Raw genomic sequence first — 19,036 nt, 5'->3', positions numbered from 1 at the left:
GTTGGGTGAGAGGAGAAGATCCGTGGTCTTGGACATCTCTCCCCTCCCTTTTCCTTCAGGAGGCTTATCCCCAAGCTCCCTCCCTCCTGGCCAAGAGACCACACGCTGTCCATGACATCACAAACACTTGGACCTCTGTTTCTCTGTGCATAAAATGAAGGGGTTGGACATGGTTTTCTCTGAGGTCTCTTCCAGCCCCGATAGCTAGCAGGTTCATTGTTCACTGTCTACCTCACCGTTCTCCAGCAGAGCCCCCAGGGATCAAGGTGTCTCTCTGTGCCATCAGAAAACAGCAGGGGTGTCTTGAGCAGCTCTGACAAGCTGATAGGAGGGACCTAGCTGGGGACCATGCGGGCAACTCAGCCTGTGGGGATGCAGATGGGGGAGAGAAGCAGCTGAGGCCGAGGCTTGGAGCTGGCCAGGCTGAGGTGCTGGCCTCTGATAGGGAGCCTGGGGATGGACATCTGGTGTCCAGTGAGTCCTGGGCACACTGACCCATTTGAGTTTGTTTGGAACGTCCAGTGGAGCAGGGAGAGCCTGGGAAGCAGGAGTGGTCAGACAAGGTCTCGCCAGCAGCTCACTGTGGCTCTAAGTGGAGCTGGTCACTGGAGCCAGAGGCCAACCCAGTTCCCCAGCAAGAACTAGGTTAGCTAGTAGGCCCCTGCCATTCCCCGGACTTCCAGGGCAGTGGAAAACTTCACAGACCAGAACCTTCCCTGAGAGCCCCCTGGGGACACGGGTGCCAGGGCCCTCCCCCAGTAGATCACAGTAGAGGCCAGGCTGACTCCTGACCACTTACCAGTGGGACATCTGGAACGGCTCTCCTGGATGCCTTTGCACGGGGGCTTGGGCAAAGCTAAGGCAACGGCTTCAGCATCAGCATCACACCAACCATTAAATGGACTTTGTTGTCTAACCTGACCGTGGTCTCTCAGTGGGCATTCAGGCCAGGCAGTGGACATGGCAGTGGAGTGGGTATTTGGAGGTCACTGGTTGCCCCTCAGGACTCAGCACTGGGGGCCGCCTGTTTCCCGTAGCCCAGGCCAGTTCCAGGCGGAGAGAAGGTCTCTCATTGCTTGTCAGAAAAAAAAGCGCTTCATCCAGATCCCATCTAAGAAATTGACAGGGTCGATGGGAGCTGCTGATTTCCCGAGCTTACAGAATTGGCCTGGGTGGCAAAATGGGGGTTTTCTGTAATCCTTCACTGATGGATTAGATGGTGGGGCAGATCTCTCAGGAGCAAAGGATGACCTTGAGAACGTGCAGATGTCAAAGGAAGAGAGAAATAATCCCCCTTCCTCAATCTGCTACCAGTAAGCCTTCTCGGCGCTGGAGGAAGTAGATGGAAAGTTTGCTCTTGCTGCCTCCCAGCTGAGGAGGCTGCAGCATTTGACTGCGTGATAAGAAATTGCCAGGCACTTTCTAATTACAATTATCATCATCGTAGATGTCTCTCTTAATTACTTTCTTATAATTAGCTGTTGCTTTTTCCTCAGCGTTTGTGTACTTTGCAGATTTGCTGACATTTGAGAGCCCCAAAATAGGGGCATTTGGGGAGGAGGGTAGGAAGGTGGGGGAAGCATGAGAGGAACCTGTTCTTTGCAGGCAACCTGATAAATTTGGGGGCCTTTGTAGAAAGAAACTGGGGAAAAAGCAAAAGGTGGACATGACACACTTCCTGAGCTCATGGGAAAGAGAGCAGGAGTGTGGGTTTGGGGCCGGGGTTTGCGGAGGGTCTCCAAGTGTTAAATCTTGGAGAGAATGTTCTTGAAAAGCTAAGACTGCCCATTCTTGGGCTTGGGTTTCCTTTTAGGAAATGAGGCTGGAGTGAACCACACTCTTCGATGGATCCATTTCAGAGTTAATTAAATGATGCGAGTCAGGAGTAGCTTGATTTTTCCCCAAAGCCAGTGATGCATTCTGAACATCCTTGGGGCCCCAGGGGATCATTACAAAGTGGTTTATGCTCTTTGACCAGATGGTTGGTTTTCACTGTCTGTTCCTGTGCTTCTTCCCTTTCTCCTGGCCCCCTGCAGCCCTGTGTACAGAGGAGTGTGTGCATGGCCGCTGTGTTTCCCCGGACACCTGCCACTGTGAACCCGGCTGGGGAGGGCCCGACTGTTCCAGCGGTGAGTCTGGGGTCTTTGGGGCCCAGGAGGTCCCTTAGCTGTGGCCTGGGGGGAGGGTGTACCATGTGCATGCTGAATTCTTTTTGTTGGCCTGGGGCAGCCCAGAGGAGTGTGGACGTCAGGGAAGAGGCAGCCCTGCATTTATGTGGTGATACTTGGGGTGGACGGTGGGGGTCTGGAGGATCATCGTGCGTTGCATTTGTTGGGAACTGTGGAGAATTTGTACAACGCTGACTCAGTGAAACGCTTCTAGATACGGTCTGTTAAGGGCTGAAGTGAAATTGAGATGCTCTTGGAACTGACGGACAGGGCCAGAGACTGCTGCCACCTGCAGCAGCAGGGGGCGTCGTGTCTGCCATGGGGCTGGCCTCTAAGAGGGTGGGGTGCACCCAGCAGCTGCTCAGGGAATTCTCTGCCAAGAACCCAGCTGAAGACAACTCTTGCTCTTCTGGCTCATTTCCCCTAAATGCTCCCAGATGACCCTCTTTCCATTGGTACATTTCGCAGTCAGTGGTTGGTCAACATTATGGTCTCCTAGGATTTTCAAACAGGCTTTGATTAATGCTGAAACCCAGTTTTCTTCCTGCTTTGGACTGGGGTAGACCATCTTTTTTATTGTGACTTGAGTAGATAACCTATCTCAGCCGATCCATTGGGGTCTACCCCCCTGTGTTTACCTATCTTTGGGAGCCACCTCCCTCTTTCCTGTCCCAACGTAACTGTAATGGTCATGAAAATTGAGGAGGGGAATGGTGGGTCCACGTTGGCCCAGTGTGGCGCCCTTGCCCTTTTCCACTGTCTCCGCTGGGTTGGAAACATCTGGTTATGGTCCTTTTTCTCAAGGGCTTTGACCGGAGCCCCCTCGCCTGTCTACCCAGCACATGAGAACATACCCCCCAGCAAGGATACTGGATGTGATTTTGTTTTGAGCCTGGGCGATTATCTTGGCTCGGGGAGTCTGGGATCTGTTTGGGGGACTCAGTAAACTCTTCAGTGCACTGGGACCTCAGGGGACCTCCGCCTCCCACCTGTTTCACTGCTTTGAGGTGGGCTACGCTGAGCTGCGGGGCTAGGAATCCCTCCAGACAGCAAAAAATACACTTGAGGGACATGGGAAGTAAAGGAATGTGTTGCACCCGTCTTTCTGTGGACTCCAGGAAACGTGGGCTAGAACGTTCACGAGCTTGTTCCCCCTCCTTGTCCGTGTTTTGTGTTCTGTAACTTCGCCCGCCACGAGTCCTTGATGGAGAACTAACTTGGATTAGGGGAGCCCTGCAGGGACAGGGCTGCTTGCTGCATGCTGGATTATAATGTCAAGGGTGGCCTGTTGGAGGTTAGAAAGACAGCTTGAGTCTTGGGGACCCTGAGTGCGTATTAGCCACCAATTGGTGCAGGTGTGTGCAGTGCTCCATCTATGCTGGACTGGGCCAGGCCCGGGGTGGTCCCTGGAGGGTCTTTCCGACATGGTCTATGTCTTTCAGGGTTTCCCTTCTGGTGAAAGAAATGCAATGAAGGAGGCCCTCGATTGAGCTGGAGTGTTTAGAGCAGTTGAGAGTAAATCTTGCCCCTCGAGTGAGTTTACCAGACAGGGAAATGGCCTTGCTAGCTACCAGGACAACATGGGACTCCCTAATTCCCCCACCCCTGATTCCAAGTGTGATGACTTGGTGGTGAGCTCTTTCCCCGGTGAAATCCATTTTCATGGGCTGAAAAGCCAGCACCCCTAAGTCGATTGAAAGGCATGGACTCCTGAACCCATAAGAAGTCCCGAGAGATGGGTTCCAATCCTCTGCCAGAGCCAGCGTTGAATGAAAGGAATTCATAGACTCTCACTTTCAAGATCATTCAGAGCCCTGAAAGCTTAGATGTCACCAAGAGCCTTCCAACTTCTGCTTGAGTCCCTCCATTCACAAGGAGCTCACTGCCTCCTGTGAAAGTATATGCTGATTGTTGGAAAGCTTCTCCTTCTGTTAACTGGAAATCTGTCTCAAGCTTTTACCAGCTGGTTCTCACTCATGGTAGATTCTAGAGAAGGATGATGGATTGCCATGACTCTCCTCGCCATGTCTGGAATTTCTCCCAAGATCAGTGGACAAGGCCACAGACTGGCTATGAGAAGATGTTGATCAAAGCGCAGTTGATAATAACCACTGGGGTTGCATCGCAGAAACCAGAGTCCCCTTCCATGGCTCAGCCCTTTGGGTATTAGAAGACAGTGATTACTTCCTTCCCCAAGTTTTTATTCTCTAAGCTGCTGTGTTTCTCCCCTGACGTGGTCTGATCTACTTTCCCCGTCTGGTTCCTCTCTATTGGCTGTGGTCTTTATTCCTCTTAAATTAACATTCCTAGGTCTGACCACAAAACTGTAGGCTGGTATGGAAAAATAATAATAAAAGTAGGTACTGTTCATTGAGTTTTACTATGCACTAGGCACTCCCGTTCCCTCCTCACTTAATCTCCACAATGACCCTATGGAATAGGAATTATTATTAGCCCTGTTTACAGATGAGAACACTGAGGCACACAAAGACCAACAAACTTTGCACAGACACACAGCTAGTAAATGGTGAACCTGGGACTATCCACCAAGCAAACACCGGAGTCCCAAACCTGAACTCTTCATGATCACGTCCTTCCTCTAGATGTTCAACCTGTGTTAATACAGCCTAAGGTTAAACTAGGTCTTGGATGAGAAAGCTGTGTTGCTCACAGGAGAAAGCAGGATCCGCTTGGAAGATATGGCCCTGAGATCCTGTTCTGATAGTAGATGCATCAGCCATGGGACACCAATTGTGACCAGGGGCAGTCCAAACAATTTGAGCCTGCTTGTTAGGGTGTCGCTGGATGCCCGTCTGCCTGAGTGTGCCTTCAGGTCTTTGGGGGCCCATGCCCATGTTGAGGGGGCATCCTGCTCAGTGCACTGCGTACCTCTGGAGATTTCTGAATGGGATCTGCCCACGGACATGTCTCTACATATGGTCCCCTTGCAGGGAAGCTTGGATTTTTGTTTAACTGAAATCGTCATTCTTGTTGGCTTTTTTTCCTGATTCTAAAAATCTTACCTGTTCATGTTAGAAAGAAACTCCAAAGGGCACCAGAATCCTACAAAAAGTTTAGACGCACACACACACGCATTTGGGTGGTTGCCCTCCCTGTCCTTTCTCTGCATATTTGCTCTGAGAGCTACGTCTGGATGCATCTTTGATGAATTAGATCATGTCTACGTGCTGTTCTGTAACGTGCTTTTTAAATTTAACTTTATGTCATGCACTGATTTCTTTGTCAATAAACATGAATCTCCCTTTAAATTTTAAAAGACCTTTATAGAGTTTTCTTCTGTGGATTACTGGAGGCATTTGACCAGTCTCTTGTTGATGGCTTTTAAGTTGTTTTAGGGGTTTTTCCTTTTGGAGGCCCCACCATCCTGTGTTCGGGGTCCTTGGGGCTTGTTGATTTCAGAATTTCAGTTTTTTTCAGAGTTTAGAAACGTGTGTGATGACTCTTCGTATATGACTTATAACCCCCAGTGGGAACTGGGCAGCCCCCTGGTATGAGACAAAGTAATATTTCTGAACAGGACTAATTCCGTCTAGTGACATCAAAGCAATATGTAACCACAAATCCGTTCCTAGAAGATCTGGCATCTAAACGAATTTGGTGCTGAGCTTTAAGACAATTTTTCTTTTGGGCTTTTTAGGGATTTTTGGATTGTGGGCAAGGGACTATGGCCCTGTGTTTAAAAAAGAAAAAGTGCTGCAGTGATTCTTTTCAGGCATATATCTTTGCCCATGTGTCCTAATTTCTTTGTAGGATAAATTCTTGGAAGCAGCAAGGAGGGTAATAAAGATCCTTCATCCTATTGCCTGCCCTGTCTTGCCCTTCATGGCTGCTGAGGGATTTATGACTTTGACAGTTGTGAAGGGGACAGATCTCGTCCTGGGGTGGGGTTGGGAGACTTTTCATTCTTTTCCAGACTTAAAACCCCATAGCCTAATTTCTTTAAGGCCTGGACTAAATTCTTTCTGCCCCATAAAGAAAGTGAGGTGATGCTGATTTGCCTGGCAAGCAGGCACGTAAGCTACTGTGGATAATTCCAAGGTGTTGGAGGGACCAATATGGGGAAGCAGAGTGGCTGCTTGCTTGGTCATAAACCTCCATCCCATATAATAATGAGGAGTAGAAGGATGAAATGTCAGTTTACGCTGAATAAAGACGACAGAGTGACTGTTATTAAATTGCACTAATCTCACAAGTGGAGATAAAAAGAAAAAAAGTTTTCCTATATTGAATATCTAGCTTTTTAAAGTAATTAGGAATATTAAAGCACTGACAATGATTGAGATAGAAACATTATTCATAACTTTTATTTCCGCACTGGGCACTGGTCCAGTGTATTTCATTTACGAGGTTTCAGCTGTAAGGAGAAGGACGTGAGCCAATTCCTAAATTAAATATGCCCTGTTAACTTTTATAAATGATACCCAAGAATCAACTTGGAAATTTAAGTCTTCATTGTATTATTTAATTATTGTATTTCCTGGGTCCTGCTTCTCAGCCTCCCGTCCCGTGGTGCTTTGTGGTTTGTTTTCGGGGCTCTAGTGTGGTGTTTTGGTTTGGGTCTCGGGCCTTCCCAGAGCTGCTGGGGTAGACACGAGAGAGAAGCCCACACCTCCAACTCCCCACCATCCCCCCACCTTCTCCCATTCTTAGATTCCACTAAGATTGCACGTGTTTCGTCCATGTGCACAGACAAGTGCGGAAGAGTAAAAGCTCCCTCACTACTCAGTGTCTCGCTGTCTGATGATGCCTCCCACCACCCCACCCCATGCTGGCATGAGGCAGGACCGCAAGTCCCTGAGTAATGAAGGCAGCAGGAACCGCGTTGGGCTCCCACCAAGAGTAGCTCCTGCCAAATCAAATGTCTTCTTATCTTGAATGGTGTGTGGGACCCCTGGCTGACTTGGCTTCCAGTTATCCTTGCAGATTAAAATAAATCATTTACCAGCTCAGAAATCTGCCCATACTTCCAGACTAGCCTGGGATGTTTAGGTCCGTGCTTTTCAAACCTAAGGTATGGGTTTACTAGAGTTGTGTGTGCTGGTGTGTGTGATAAAGATGCATAACAGAAAATTAACCTATTTTAACAATTTTTTGAAAAAAGACTTTATTTACTTCAGAGTGTGTGTGCGCACAAGTAGGGGATGGGGTGGAGGGAGAGGCAGACTCCCCACGGAGCAGGGAGCCCGACAACAGGGCCAGATTCTAAGATCCTGAGATCATGACCTGAGCCGAAGGCAGATGCTTGACTGACTGAGCCACCCAGGCACTCCCCATTTTAACCATTTTTAAAGGTACAGGTCTGTAGCATTAAGTACTCGCACTATTGCACAATTATCATTACTATCCATCTCCAGAACTTTCTTCATCTTCCCCAAATGAAGCTCCATACCCATTAAACACTAGCTCTCACTCTCCCCTCCCCTTAGCCATAGAAGCCACATTCTATTTTCCGTCTCTAAGTATTTGATCATTCTAGGTAGCTTGTATAATATCTGTCTTTCTGTAGCTGGCTTATTTCACTTAGCATGATATCTTCAGGGTTCATCCATATTGTAGCATGTCAGAACTTCTTTGCCCTATAAGGCTGGATCATATCCCATTGTCTGTAGATTCTGTTTTATCTGTTCATCCATCAGTGAAAACGTTGGTTGCTTCCACTTTGCGATTATGGTGAGTAATGCTGCTAGAACACAGGTGTACAGATTGCTTTTCTGCTTTCACTTCTTTGGTGTATATACTTCTTTGGATCGCCAATCCAGAAATGCACCAGCAGATCATGTGATACTTCTTTGGATCGCCAATCCAGAAATGCATCAGCAGATCATGTGATAATTCTGCATTTAATTTTTTGAGGAATCACCATACCTCATTCTACAGCATCTGTACCATTTTACATTCCCACCGGCAATGCCCAAGGATTCCACCTTCTTCACATCCTTGCCAACGCTTGTTATTTTCTCTGGGTTTTTTTCTGATTAAAACAAAACACATCCCTGTGAATATCTCATTGTGGTTTTGATTTGCATTTCCCTAATTAGTGATATCAAGCATCTTTCGTGTGTTTATTGACTATTTGTAGATCTTCTTTGGAAAAATGTCTACTCAAGTTCTTTGCCTGTTTTCTAATTGGGTTGTTTGTTTGTTCTTGACTTGTAGGAGTTCTCTATATATTCTGGATAATAATCCCTTATAGGATGTATGATTTGAAAACATTTTCTCTCATTCCATGGGTTGCCTTTTTGCTCTGTTGATTAGGGTCCTTTCATGCACGAAAGTTCTAATTTTAATGAAGTCCAGTTTATTTATTTTTTCTTTTGTTGCCTGTGCTATTGGTGTCCTAGTGAAAAAATCATTTGGATTGCCAAATCCAATGTCATGAAGCTTTTCCTCTATGTTTTGTCTAAGAACGTTACCATTTTAGCTCTTGCATTAAGGTTTTGATCCATTTTGAGTAAATTTTTGCATATGGTGTAAGGAAAGGGTCCAGCTTAGGTTTCTTTGCATGTGGATACCAAGGTTTCTGAGCACCATTTGTTGAAAAGAATTTTCTAAAGATTTTTGAAGCTGTGGAGTTTAATTTTTTCACCATGTAATGGTACATTAGTTATCTGATAAGTAATTTTAAACACTGCTCCTTGTATTAAAACAAATAAAAATTGATTATAGAATTAAATGCAGAATTGGCATGCTTTAAAAAAAAAAACAAACCAAAAATGTGATTATTTGAGCCTTTGGTGGACCTTTTGCAGCTATGCCACCAAACCTCCCTGGGAACGGGGCTAATTTAGGGGTAAAGTTTGGGAAGCGGTAGAAAAATGCAAGAAGTCCATAAGCAGAATTAGATCTCCCAGTGCCAATGACTGTTTGCAAGGATGGTTGAATAAGATATCAGGCCCTAAACCCCTTTCCCCCCTGCATTCTTGGGCATCTTCCCTCCAGCCTGCTGGGCTGTCTGTGTACCCCCACCCCATCTGTGTCTGGGTTCCTTGGCTCTGGGTTGGCATAAAGCCTCTGTCCCAGGTCATACTCCCTTGTCTCCGGTGTTACAGGGTCTTTGCATTTTCTATAGTGCTCAGTGTTGGGCCCTCCATGGCCGTGAGTCTTATGAATCTCACATTTGCTGTTTTCTTGAAGATCTCTTCACATACCTTTCCATTTAACCACCAGTTCCTGGAATAGAATATCAAAGTATGGCCTGGGATCCTGGAACCAAATCCAAGGTCTCGTGATTTAACCTGAAACTATTGAATCAAGAGCTAGGAGGGACCATGGAAATTATTGGGTCTGCTTCCATTTTACAGATGGGCAAACTGAGGTCCCTAGAAAGGAAACTGCTTCCGGGGTGATCCAGGGAGGTCGTGGCAGAGCTGTGACTTGATCCCGGGTCTCTTCACTCCTGTGCCTTTTGTCTCCCGCCAGCTGCTCTAGGAGTTCAGGGCTAGAGTTATCTTAGAGGCAGTTGGATCTCATAATACCAAAGCAAAGAGGCCAAGTTGTTCTATAGACTTTTGTGCCGATGACCCAAAGGTTCCCGACCCTCTCAGTTCCTTCTTAGCTTAGGCCTAAAGCAGAGACACCTGACTATAGGGCAGCCCAGGGCACTGGGATTAGAAATTTCCAGAGGGGCCAACCCTGGGTGGCTTGAAAAGTACATCAGGGAAGAGTTCCCATCTCAGGGGACCCTGGACACACTTCTCATTGATGAACATGGATACGTCACTGTCTAGAAGCACAGAACATGAGGGCAAAGCAAAAGTACAGGATGTGGGCTGGGGTTCCTGCCTCCTAGGGCAAGTGAGAGGCGCCTGGAAGGACATGGGCAGGGCTTGATGGGGGAACGAGTGGGCCAGCCAACTAGGTCTCCTGGCAAGGGCCACTCCCAAAACTTAAGGGATCTTCCTCAGTGATGGATTGGGTAAGGAGCCCAAGGGAGAGTAGTGGGAGAGGAGAAGGAAACCTGAGGGGCCACGGAGTCTGAGGAGGAAGATAAATGGGGATTCCTGCTCCCACCATGCACAGATGCCCCACACAGACGATCTCATTTCATCTCCTCGTGGCTCAGAGGGGTCATACATGTTATCTCCATTTCACAAAGAAACCAAAGCTTGGGAAGTAGAGTAACTTCTGATCTTCACCCAGCTAGCAAGGGGCAGATTAGAACCCAGAACTGTGTTTTTCCCATAGCTCCAGACTGCCTCCAAGAGGTAGAAGCCCTGTGCCATAAAACACAGGAAAGCTGGCTTCAGGACATACCTCTGCCTGGGTGACCCTAGTTAAGTCCTTCCCTCTCTGTGAGCCCCAGTTTTCTCCTCTGTAAAATGGGAAGCTTGGTGTGGATATTACACTCTTAAATCCCATGATGCTCTGTTTCTGGGAAGTCACAATCCAGTATCACCTAATCAAGGGCCCTGGTGACCTTCCCACTGACCTCTGGGGAGGGAGTCTCCTTTCCCCCAGCAGCCCTCCACCCCCCTCCCCGCTGCGGCCCTCCTGTGATTCTCTCTCCTCATTTTGGGACCTGGGAAAGGAGTGGGGGAGGAGGACAGCCATGGGTGGGGGCAGCTGCGTGACTCACATCCTCACCTCCCCCGGTGGGGTAGGGGGGGCTGGTTTCCTGGGGATCCTTGGCTGCCTTAGCTGGGAGGGGGTGTATGGAGGGAGGCTGCAGCTCCCCCGGTTGGTTGGTCCTGTTTTCACTACACTGAGCCGGCTGTCAAGGTTAAAGCAACTTCAGATGAATCACCACAAAGCAATTACACTTGCTTTTTCTCTGCCCAGCCCGCAGCCCCTCTCAGAACCGCCTGGGCGGCCTTCTGCCGGCATCTGGTGCGCCTATGGGCCTCCCCGGGACAGTGGGCTCCGTGTCAGCAGCGCGCACTGGGGCGCAGTCACCGTGACGGGAACAGAAGGGAGGGGCGGATGCGGCAGCAAATGCTTTTTCAAGGTCTATGCGTGAGGGAAGCTGCTATTCACCCCAGAATTCTAATTTCGAACAAAAAAGAAGTCCGTGGCCGGGGCGACCGGCCCTGCTGGCTCCATGCTCTCTGTCCCTTGAGTTCCACTTAATGCACGGTTACTGAGTACTTGTCGGATGACAGCACTGCCAGGGGTCCAGGGCTGAAGGGGGGCGGGGACTTAGGGATGTGGAGGACGTGGCCCCCAGCCTCAGGGAACTTAGAGTGGAAGCCAGAGCTACTAGCCCAGAGAGGAGGGAGTTGGAGGAGTCCCCAGAGAGAGAAGGCTCTGGCTTTCATGGGGGAGCAGCACCTGGATGGTTCAGGAAAGCCCTCAGGGGGAGGGTGCGGAAAGGAAGGGTGTGTGCCATGCTCCCGTTTTAGATGAAGAAACTGGGGCACATAGAGGTGAATGATGGCCTGCAGTCCCACAGCTGGGGAGTGTCACAGGTGGGTGTGCCTGGCCTTTTCCCACAGACCACTGGGATTAAAAAAAAAAAAAAGCAAGAACCAACTCACTTGTTAGGGGCCTATGGTGGAGGCTGAAAGAGACAGCCCAGCAGCTGCCAGAGTCCTGGGGGGCTGGGGGGCTTCAGGGAAGAGATGGCAAGAAGGCAGATTTGCCCTTGGCTGTCACCTGCCCCTAGCCCCTGCCTTCCTCCTTTTAAGACACCCCCCATCCCCCGCCCCTATACTTGGCTGTGTTCTGGAAGCTAGTGAAAAGGTTTATTTCCTCCTTTCCAGAGTTTCTTCCTTTTCTGAGGTGCCTTTCAGGAGAAATGGGGAATGAGAAACAGATGCTGGGGTGCTCTGCCCTCACGGGGGCCCAGACTATTGTGGGGGTGAGGATGAGGCTAGATGGGGGCAGCCTGTGGAGACCCCAGAACATGACCCTGAGGGCAGCTGCTCTGCCCTGCCCCATCTCTACCCCAGGACTGGCTCTTGCTCCTGTGATGATGCCCACCAGGAAAGGAAGGGAGAACTAAGGGCCTCCTTCCCAGGTCCAAGGGAGGCAGACCATGGGGCAGAAGGGGGCATGGGGTACCTCCGGCGCCCTGAGAGAGGGCAGCCCCTCAGGGCTTCACCCCATCCCCCTGCACCCCTGTGCCTCTCAGACCAGGGGACGTATTGGGACCAGTCCCACCTGAGCAGGATCAAGGGTCAGGAAGGTCTATGTGGCCTCTCCTAGAAGTCGGTTTTTTGTTTGAGAATTCCAGAAACAGGGTAGCCTGGCGCCTTTGTGAATTGCGTGTTCAAGGGGGCTGTCGGAGGGTGGGGGGCAGGGGGCGGGGAGGCACATTCTGCCAGCCTCAGCTCTGGCCATCTGCTCCCTGAGAACAAAATTAATAAATAAGTGACACACAGGGAGCCTCAGGAACTGGGGGAGAAGGAAGAGGGTGGGAGAACCCGTGGAGAATGTGACAAAAGCAGAACAGAACGGCAGCAGCCAAGCTGGTATCTTCATGTGGGGTTGGCAGGCAGTGCCGCCAGCCCTCCCCGGCCCCACTCAGGCATGAAAAGGACACCGTGCCCACCCCCAACACATATACATGTACACACACACACACGAATGCACACACGTAAGCACATGGCCTCACTTCCAGGATGGGCGTGTGGGCTGAGTCACCATGGGAAACAGGCCCTCCGGGAGGAGAATTGTGAACTGTGCCATCTTGGCCCCAGCAGCCTAGAGAACGATCTGGAACTCTGACAGGGAAAGGGAGGGAGGGAGCAGGTGGGGTGGGGGGGCATTGTCTCTGGGGCAGCCCAGACCTGCAGTATGCTGGGCATCCCTGGAGAATGGGGATTAGATCTCTGATCTCGCTTTATCCTGCTTGCCTGGTGAGGTGGGGATGACCGCCCTTGTGATGCAGTTGAGGAAGCTGCTTGTGCTGTCCCCACTCAGGAATATGCCCCGCACGCTGTGGGGCTGAGGAAGAAGTGGCATTTGAGGCTGAAAGGGAGGGAGTTCTGGCTTTTGCTCTCACTTAGGCTTCTGTCCTAACTCACGTCAGCACTTACTGTACATGCCATCCTAGTCGTTATTCATGATTATTCGTGGTTATTCATGATTATTCATGATTATTCACGGTTACCCCCATCTTTCAGATGAGGGAGCAGAGACTCAGGGAGGTTGAGGACCTGGCCTGAGGGCACTAAGTGTCAGAGTTGGGATTTGAACCCGGGCAGTCTGTTTCTGGAGACCATACTTACAATTGGGGTTCCCACTTCTTTATAGGGCTCCCTGGCTTCCCTCTCCAGACCCTCCCACACATGGGAGGTAGGGAGGGCATGAGAGCGAATATGGGCCCGGTCACTCTCCTGCTCCCCTTTGCCTGCTGGAGAGTGCCCTAGCTCCTCAGCCAGGCCTATAAAGCTCCTCTGGGTCTGATGCCTGCCTAGTTCTTAGCTTCATTTACCATCACTCCACACCACCTCCTCCCTGCCTCACCTTCCTTTCTACACTGACCCGTTTGCTCTTTTGCTTTTAAAGCTCAGCTCAGATGCCGTCCTTCCTGTGACATTTCATGATTCCCACACCTTGACTGTCTCCACACTGCCAGTGTCCAGGGTCCACGCCACCCTGGACAATCAGTGTTTGATTACGTGTTTGCTGTCCTCTCCATCTGCATCCCCTGCGACCTTCCCCGTGGCAGGGCCCAGTCTAATCTCTGGGATTCCAGGACCCCGAGTGCCTCAGACATGTGGGGGACACTCAGCACAGCACTCAGTGGGACCCAGTGGATTCACTCTCTCATTTTATCATGTTTGGGTTCCTCTGGATGATGATGTCTTGGTGGCCTTTGGACTAGGGAAGAGTATGGAGCTCCAGGCTGGCTGCTTAGGAGATTTCAAAGCCACGTCCCTTGATCTTCCAAAAGTTTTCACCTGGTGTCTCCCCGGTGGGTGTTCTCAAGGATTGTGATGTGAGGCCCAGAGTCAAGTTGGTCCTTCAGAAGAAGCAGAGATTACGTGTAGCTGGGGGAGTGGGGGAGATGCCAGAAAACATGGGAACCAGAGCTCGAAGAAGGATGAGGTTTGAAGTCTCAGTAGTCAGGTACGGAAAGAGAGGGCGTTCCAGGCAGACAGGTGTGCCTGAGCCAAGCTACCGCCTGGTGAGCAGGTCTCTGTGGCTGCAGCAGAGGCTGCCTGGGGTGGGGGAAGGGAGCCAGGGTAGGTGGGGTGGTACTTTGACACTAGCAGCCCAAGGATCTTGGACATTATTCCACAGACCTTGGGGAGCTCCTTAAGGCTCACTTTTCATCAGCTGAGTTCTGTTGTTTCCTCGTGGTGACCTCTGAACTCTTCCTTCTCCCAACTAACCTGTGACCAGTCTGGGCCTGGGTCTGGGAGCAGAGAACACGTTGGAGACTCTGATCAGCCCTCTTTTCCTGGCTAACCAGCCCCCCGCCCCCAACCCGGGGCCAGCTGGGCCGTGCTCTCCTCCCTCTGTCCCCACTGGAGGCCACTGAAGAACATATGGCAGGCTCATTTTGGCATGGTGTGGGGAGCAGATTGGATGGGGATAGGGGAGACCACCATGATTAAGAGTTGGTGAATGGATCTGGGCAGGAGGTGACCCACAGGGACCAGATTGGATGTATTCGGATACCCTTCTGTCTCCTTGGCCAGACCGGGGAAGACAGATGTGATGGCCCATGGGATGGCCAGGCAGAGTGCCCAAAACAGGCTTATTGGCCTCTAGGATCTTTGACTCCCAGCCTGCCTGTCAGGGGCAGCCCTACCCTCCACCTCCCATCCTCGGACACCCATGGGATCCCCAGGTGGGCAGCAACTGCCCAACGAGGCCGCAGCAGCAGAGGCAGCAGCCGAACCGGGGAATCTGTCACCCTCTAATGAGGAAAGCCCATTTTGGCAGGCTGGGTAATAGGCCTCAAATTGAATAATTAATGAAGTTATAAAAATACGTCTACTATATGGCCAGAATAATTCAGCCCAATTAGAAGCAATTATTTCTTGCAGTTATGCCACTTGGTAAATTTTACGAACAGCTGCAGCAGGGTTCCCAGCTTTGGCGGCCTGCTTGAGAGGTTCTTTTGACACCAGATCTTCCCCTAGGGCATTTTCCACTAAGGAACATCCACCCATCCGGTCATCCATCCATCCGTTTAGCTGTGTATTGGTTTCTTTCTATATCTGTCCATCATTCTGTCTGACCATCTCTCCATCCCTTCATCCATACCTCTGTCCATCTGTCCATCTGTGCATGCCTCCACCGGTTCACCCATTCATCCATCTGTCCCTTCATTCAGCAGATGCTCCTTTGAGCCCCTTCCTTGTGCCCTACACAGTGCTGAGTCCTGAAATGTGGAACAAGTAAGCCCCTGCCCTTGTCCCTGCCCAAGGATCCTCCAGCCCAAGCAAGTGGGCCTTGGAGTAGTACACGCTGTTATTCCTATTCCTGTTCTGAGGTCATGCCAGATAGGGTTTTTATTCTCCATCTCTTTCTTTGTATCCTGGGGGATACATATAGAGATATTTGGACTTAAACCTGGCCTGTGTTAGGTCATAGGTTTCTTTGCAATATCTTCAGCTCATTCCCCTACATCTGAGAGCTTAGGGATCCACTGGCTTCAAACTATCACTGCTCTGGGTCCCAACCTTTTATCAGATGGAGGTCAAGAGATATGGGATCCGGATGCATCCTGGCCCCTGCTTGCAATGTAATCTGGACAAGACATCTACTTTTTGTTGGTTCACCTGTAAAGTATGATGAATCAGTGTGCTCCTCTGAGCTCACAGGGATGACTGAAATCAAGATGCTTGGGGCCACCGGTTGGGAGACCCAAATTTGCTCTCTGGAACATTGGACAAAGTTGAATTCTGAGTTAAATCAACTCATAACTTTATATAGATTTCCTGCAGGAAAACCTTCCATAAAGTCAATGCTCTTTTTGGCAGTGGAGATACCCTCATTCTGATTTCCCTACCTGGACATTGAGACTTTTCTTATAGCGCAGCAAACCTATGACTGAACTCATTAAGTCTCCATAGGACCCTTGCTGTAAGCCCCACTCTCTGCTGGACAAATCTGACAAAATTACCAAGTGAGTTATATTATGGTCACGAAACATTTCCTAGGGGTCCGCTCTGGGGATGCAGAAAGACCTCAGCTTTCCCTCGGCCCTAGAGTCAGCCTCTCTGCCATGGGTCCCCTTTTGCCTCACTGTGAATCAGAATGTCAGAGCTGGCAAAACAGTAAAAAGGCAAGCCTCCTACTGAGAAAAGATACTTGTAACACAGTTCACAAAGGGTTAATATCCAGACTGTGTTTTTAAATCCCACAAATCAATAAGAGCAACCCTGGCAAAGAATATAAACATGCACTTCACAGGAAAAGGATATTTTGATGGGCAGTAAGCATATGAAAAGATGCTCACCTCCCTGGCAAGCCAGGAAATGCAAATTCAAAGGAGAGAGGCCACCTTATCACACTCAGCATTTTGGGGGAAACCAGTTTCTCATAGTACCAAGTGTTGGTGAGGATGCAGGTGAATGGACACTCTTATGTGCTCCTGGTGAGAGAGGGGGCATTTGGGAAGCAACTTGGCAATTTTTAAGATCTTATTTATTTATTTGACAGAGAGATAGCACAAATAGGCTGCCAGCAGGCAGAGGGAGAGGGAGAAGCAGACTCCCCGCTGAAGAGGGAGCCCAGTGTGGGGCTCCATCCCAGGATCCTGGCATGCTGACCTGAGCCAAAGGCAGGCGGTTAACCAGCTGAGCCACCCAGGCGCCCTGCAACTTGGCAATTTTAAATAAAACTGAAGATAAAACCAACCCCATGATGCCCTGTTTCTCAAACATTTTTTCCTATCACAACCTGGATTAAGAAACACATTTCATATCATGTCCTGGCGCACACCCAGGCGCACACTGACGTTTGAACGTCTCTTCGAGTTAATTATTTTAAAGGGTCATTGTGACCTTTGATATTAATTTTGTGACTCTCTTCGGGGTTCTAGTTTACAGCTTGGGAAGCTCTGCCCCAGGGAGCTTCTCCAGGTGTGTGTCGCCTGCATCATTGTTTCGGTGCTGAAAAGCGGCAAGGAGCATAGAGGTCCTTCAAGAGGGGACTGGGATGGCTCATAATCTGTTCATACAATGGAATCGCCACAGCAGTTAAAAGGAATGAGCTAGTGCTGTACCTGTCTACTTGCATGAATCTCAAATACATAATAGTGAGTGAAAAAAAGCAAGTTGCAAAGGGCTACATACATCCCACATAATAATCATTTATATAAAGTTCAGAAGCCTGCGAAATAATGAATATGCTATTTGTGGGTCCATTCAGGTGTAGTGAAAGTATAAAAACAGGCACGGCAGTGATAAATGCAGAAGTCGGCCTTAGGTTGCCCCTGGGAGGGAGGAGGGAGGAAGGAGGAGGGAGGGCTCCATGAGCGGTTTCAGCTCTGCACTGTTTTATTCGAAAATGCGAACATCTGTAGCAAAACTGGGGAATGGTAAGACTTGTTGGGCAAATATCCTCTACTTTAATTTTCTCTGTACTTTACAATACATTCGAAATACTCCGTATGCAGAAGAAGAGTTGTCACCTCTTTCTCCACCTGGCAGGTACCCAAGCTCAGGTGAAGAAAAACAATGTGTTGGTCTGGGTTAAACTTAGCTGTCTGTTTCGTTCAATTCAGTTCAACAGATGTTTGCTGAGCACCTACTAAGCGTCTGTCAATGCCAGATGTGAGGTGAGGAGCAGGCAGAGAGGCAGGGAGGATATTGCAAGTAAAAACGGGGAGCTTGGCAAGGGCACAAGCCGCCCATCGTCTCTGCTACAGAAAGCAGATAAACTGTGCATGCCACAAAGAAGGGCCTGGTTCTCCCTGGGAAATCAGGGAGGGTTCCCTGGAAGAGGTGAGAACTGAGATGGGCCTTGGAGGATGGACGGGGATTGATTGGTAAGGGACTCTGGAGACAAGAGGAATCTTGAGCTCCAGAAAGCTCCAGGTCTGCTTGTGAAAGAAAAGGGAACAGGGCAGCTCAGGCCTCTGAACTAAAACATGGTGGCTAAGGTGGTGCAATGCACCTTTGTCTGTAGCGCCCAGCGGGAGCCAGACAAATGGAGTAGAGAAGTGGGTCTAATTCATCATGGGGGCTTAGGAGTCCTGGGCTCCTGGAGGCTATGGGAGATGGTGATAGCCTGCCCTCGGCAGAGGGGCACAGCCTCTCAGCGACAGCCCGCTGGACTGCCCATCCTCACACAAGGGCCCCAGCAGGGAAGAGAGGGACAAGGTTCTGTTCAGCTCCCAGACTTCAAATTTATTTGACCAGCTCCCAATAAATTCCTCATGCCAGGGGCCTCACCATCCATCTCAGGGTGGCGGGGCAAAGGCAGAGGTGGGGGTGGACGGCACAGGAAATGTCTGTCTTAGATTGCTCGGGGACCTGTCCACATGTCTTGCCAGGAGGCAAGCCCCTAAATCCTCTTCTGCCTTGCTCCCTTCCTAGTAAATCTGAATAGTTTAAAATAACTCTGTCCGCCCTTGAGGCTGGTGCCAACTTGGTGTCATCCATCAGCCCTGGCCAATTTCTTATTAAGGTTTTGCTGTTCCCTTGGAAAAGTTGCTACCTTAAATCAAAGGGCCGATAGGGCCGGGAAGAAACAGAGGAGCTGGAGACAGTGGGGTGACAGCCAGTTGGGAAGGTGAGCTTCTAGTCCTACAGCGGGGGCAAGATGGATGACCTTCCTGGGTCCTGGCTCTGCAGCGTCCCCGCGGGGGAATCTAGGGAATCTCGGAGCAGCTCCGAGGTGAGCACCTTCCCCCAAGAAGGCAAAGGTAAAGTGGTCCCCCAGCACTGAGTGCGCTCACTCTTCATTCACTCACTCACCTGGGAGTGCATTTCATTTTGTACTTT

The 19,036-nt window shown here is 49.8% G+C and overlaps 1 protein-coding gene across 1 annotated transcript in view; it reads left to right on the top strand.

Annotated features, from left to right (window-relative positions):
* Positions 1 to 19,036, top strand: part of LOC111153293 (multiple EGF like domains 11) — a 223,973-nt gene that overhangs the window by 45,961 nt on the left and 158,976 nt on the right. Inside the window, exon 4 of the mRNA XM_022512229.1 lies at positions 2,037 to 2,129. Within this exon, the coding sequence (XP_022367937.1) occupies positions 2,037 to 2,129 (93 nt within the window). The remainder of the gene's footprint in view (positions 1 to 2,036; positions 2,130 to 19,036) is intronic.

This window comes from Enhydra lutris, unplaced genomic scaffold, assembly GCF_002288905.1.
Source record: "Enhydra lutris kenyoni isolate GAN:26980312 unplaced genomic scaffold, ASM228890v2 scaffoldscaffold31, whole genome shotgun sequence".
NCBI classification, from domain to species: Eukaryota; Metazoa; Chordata; class Mammalia; order Carnivora; family Mustelidae; genus Enhydra; species Enhydra lutris.
The sequence above is the reverse complement of the archived record's forward strand: the minus strand, read 5'-3'. Positions and strand labels throughout refer to the sequence as shown.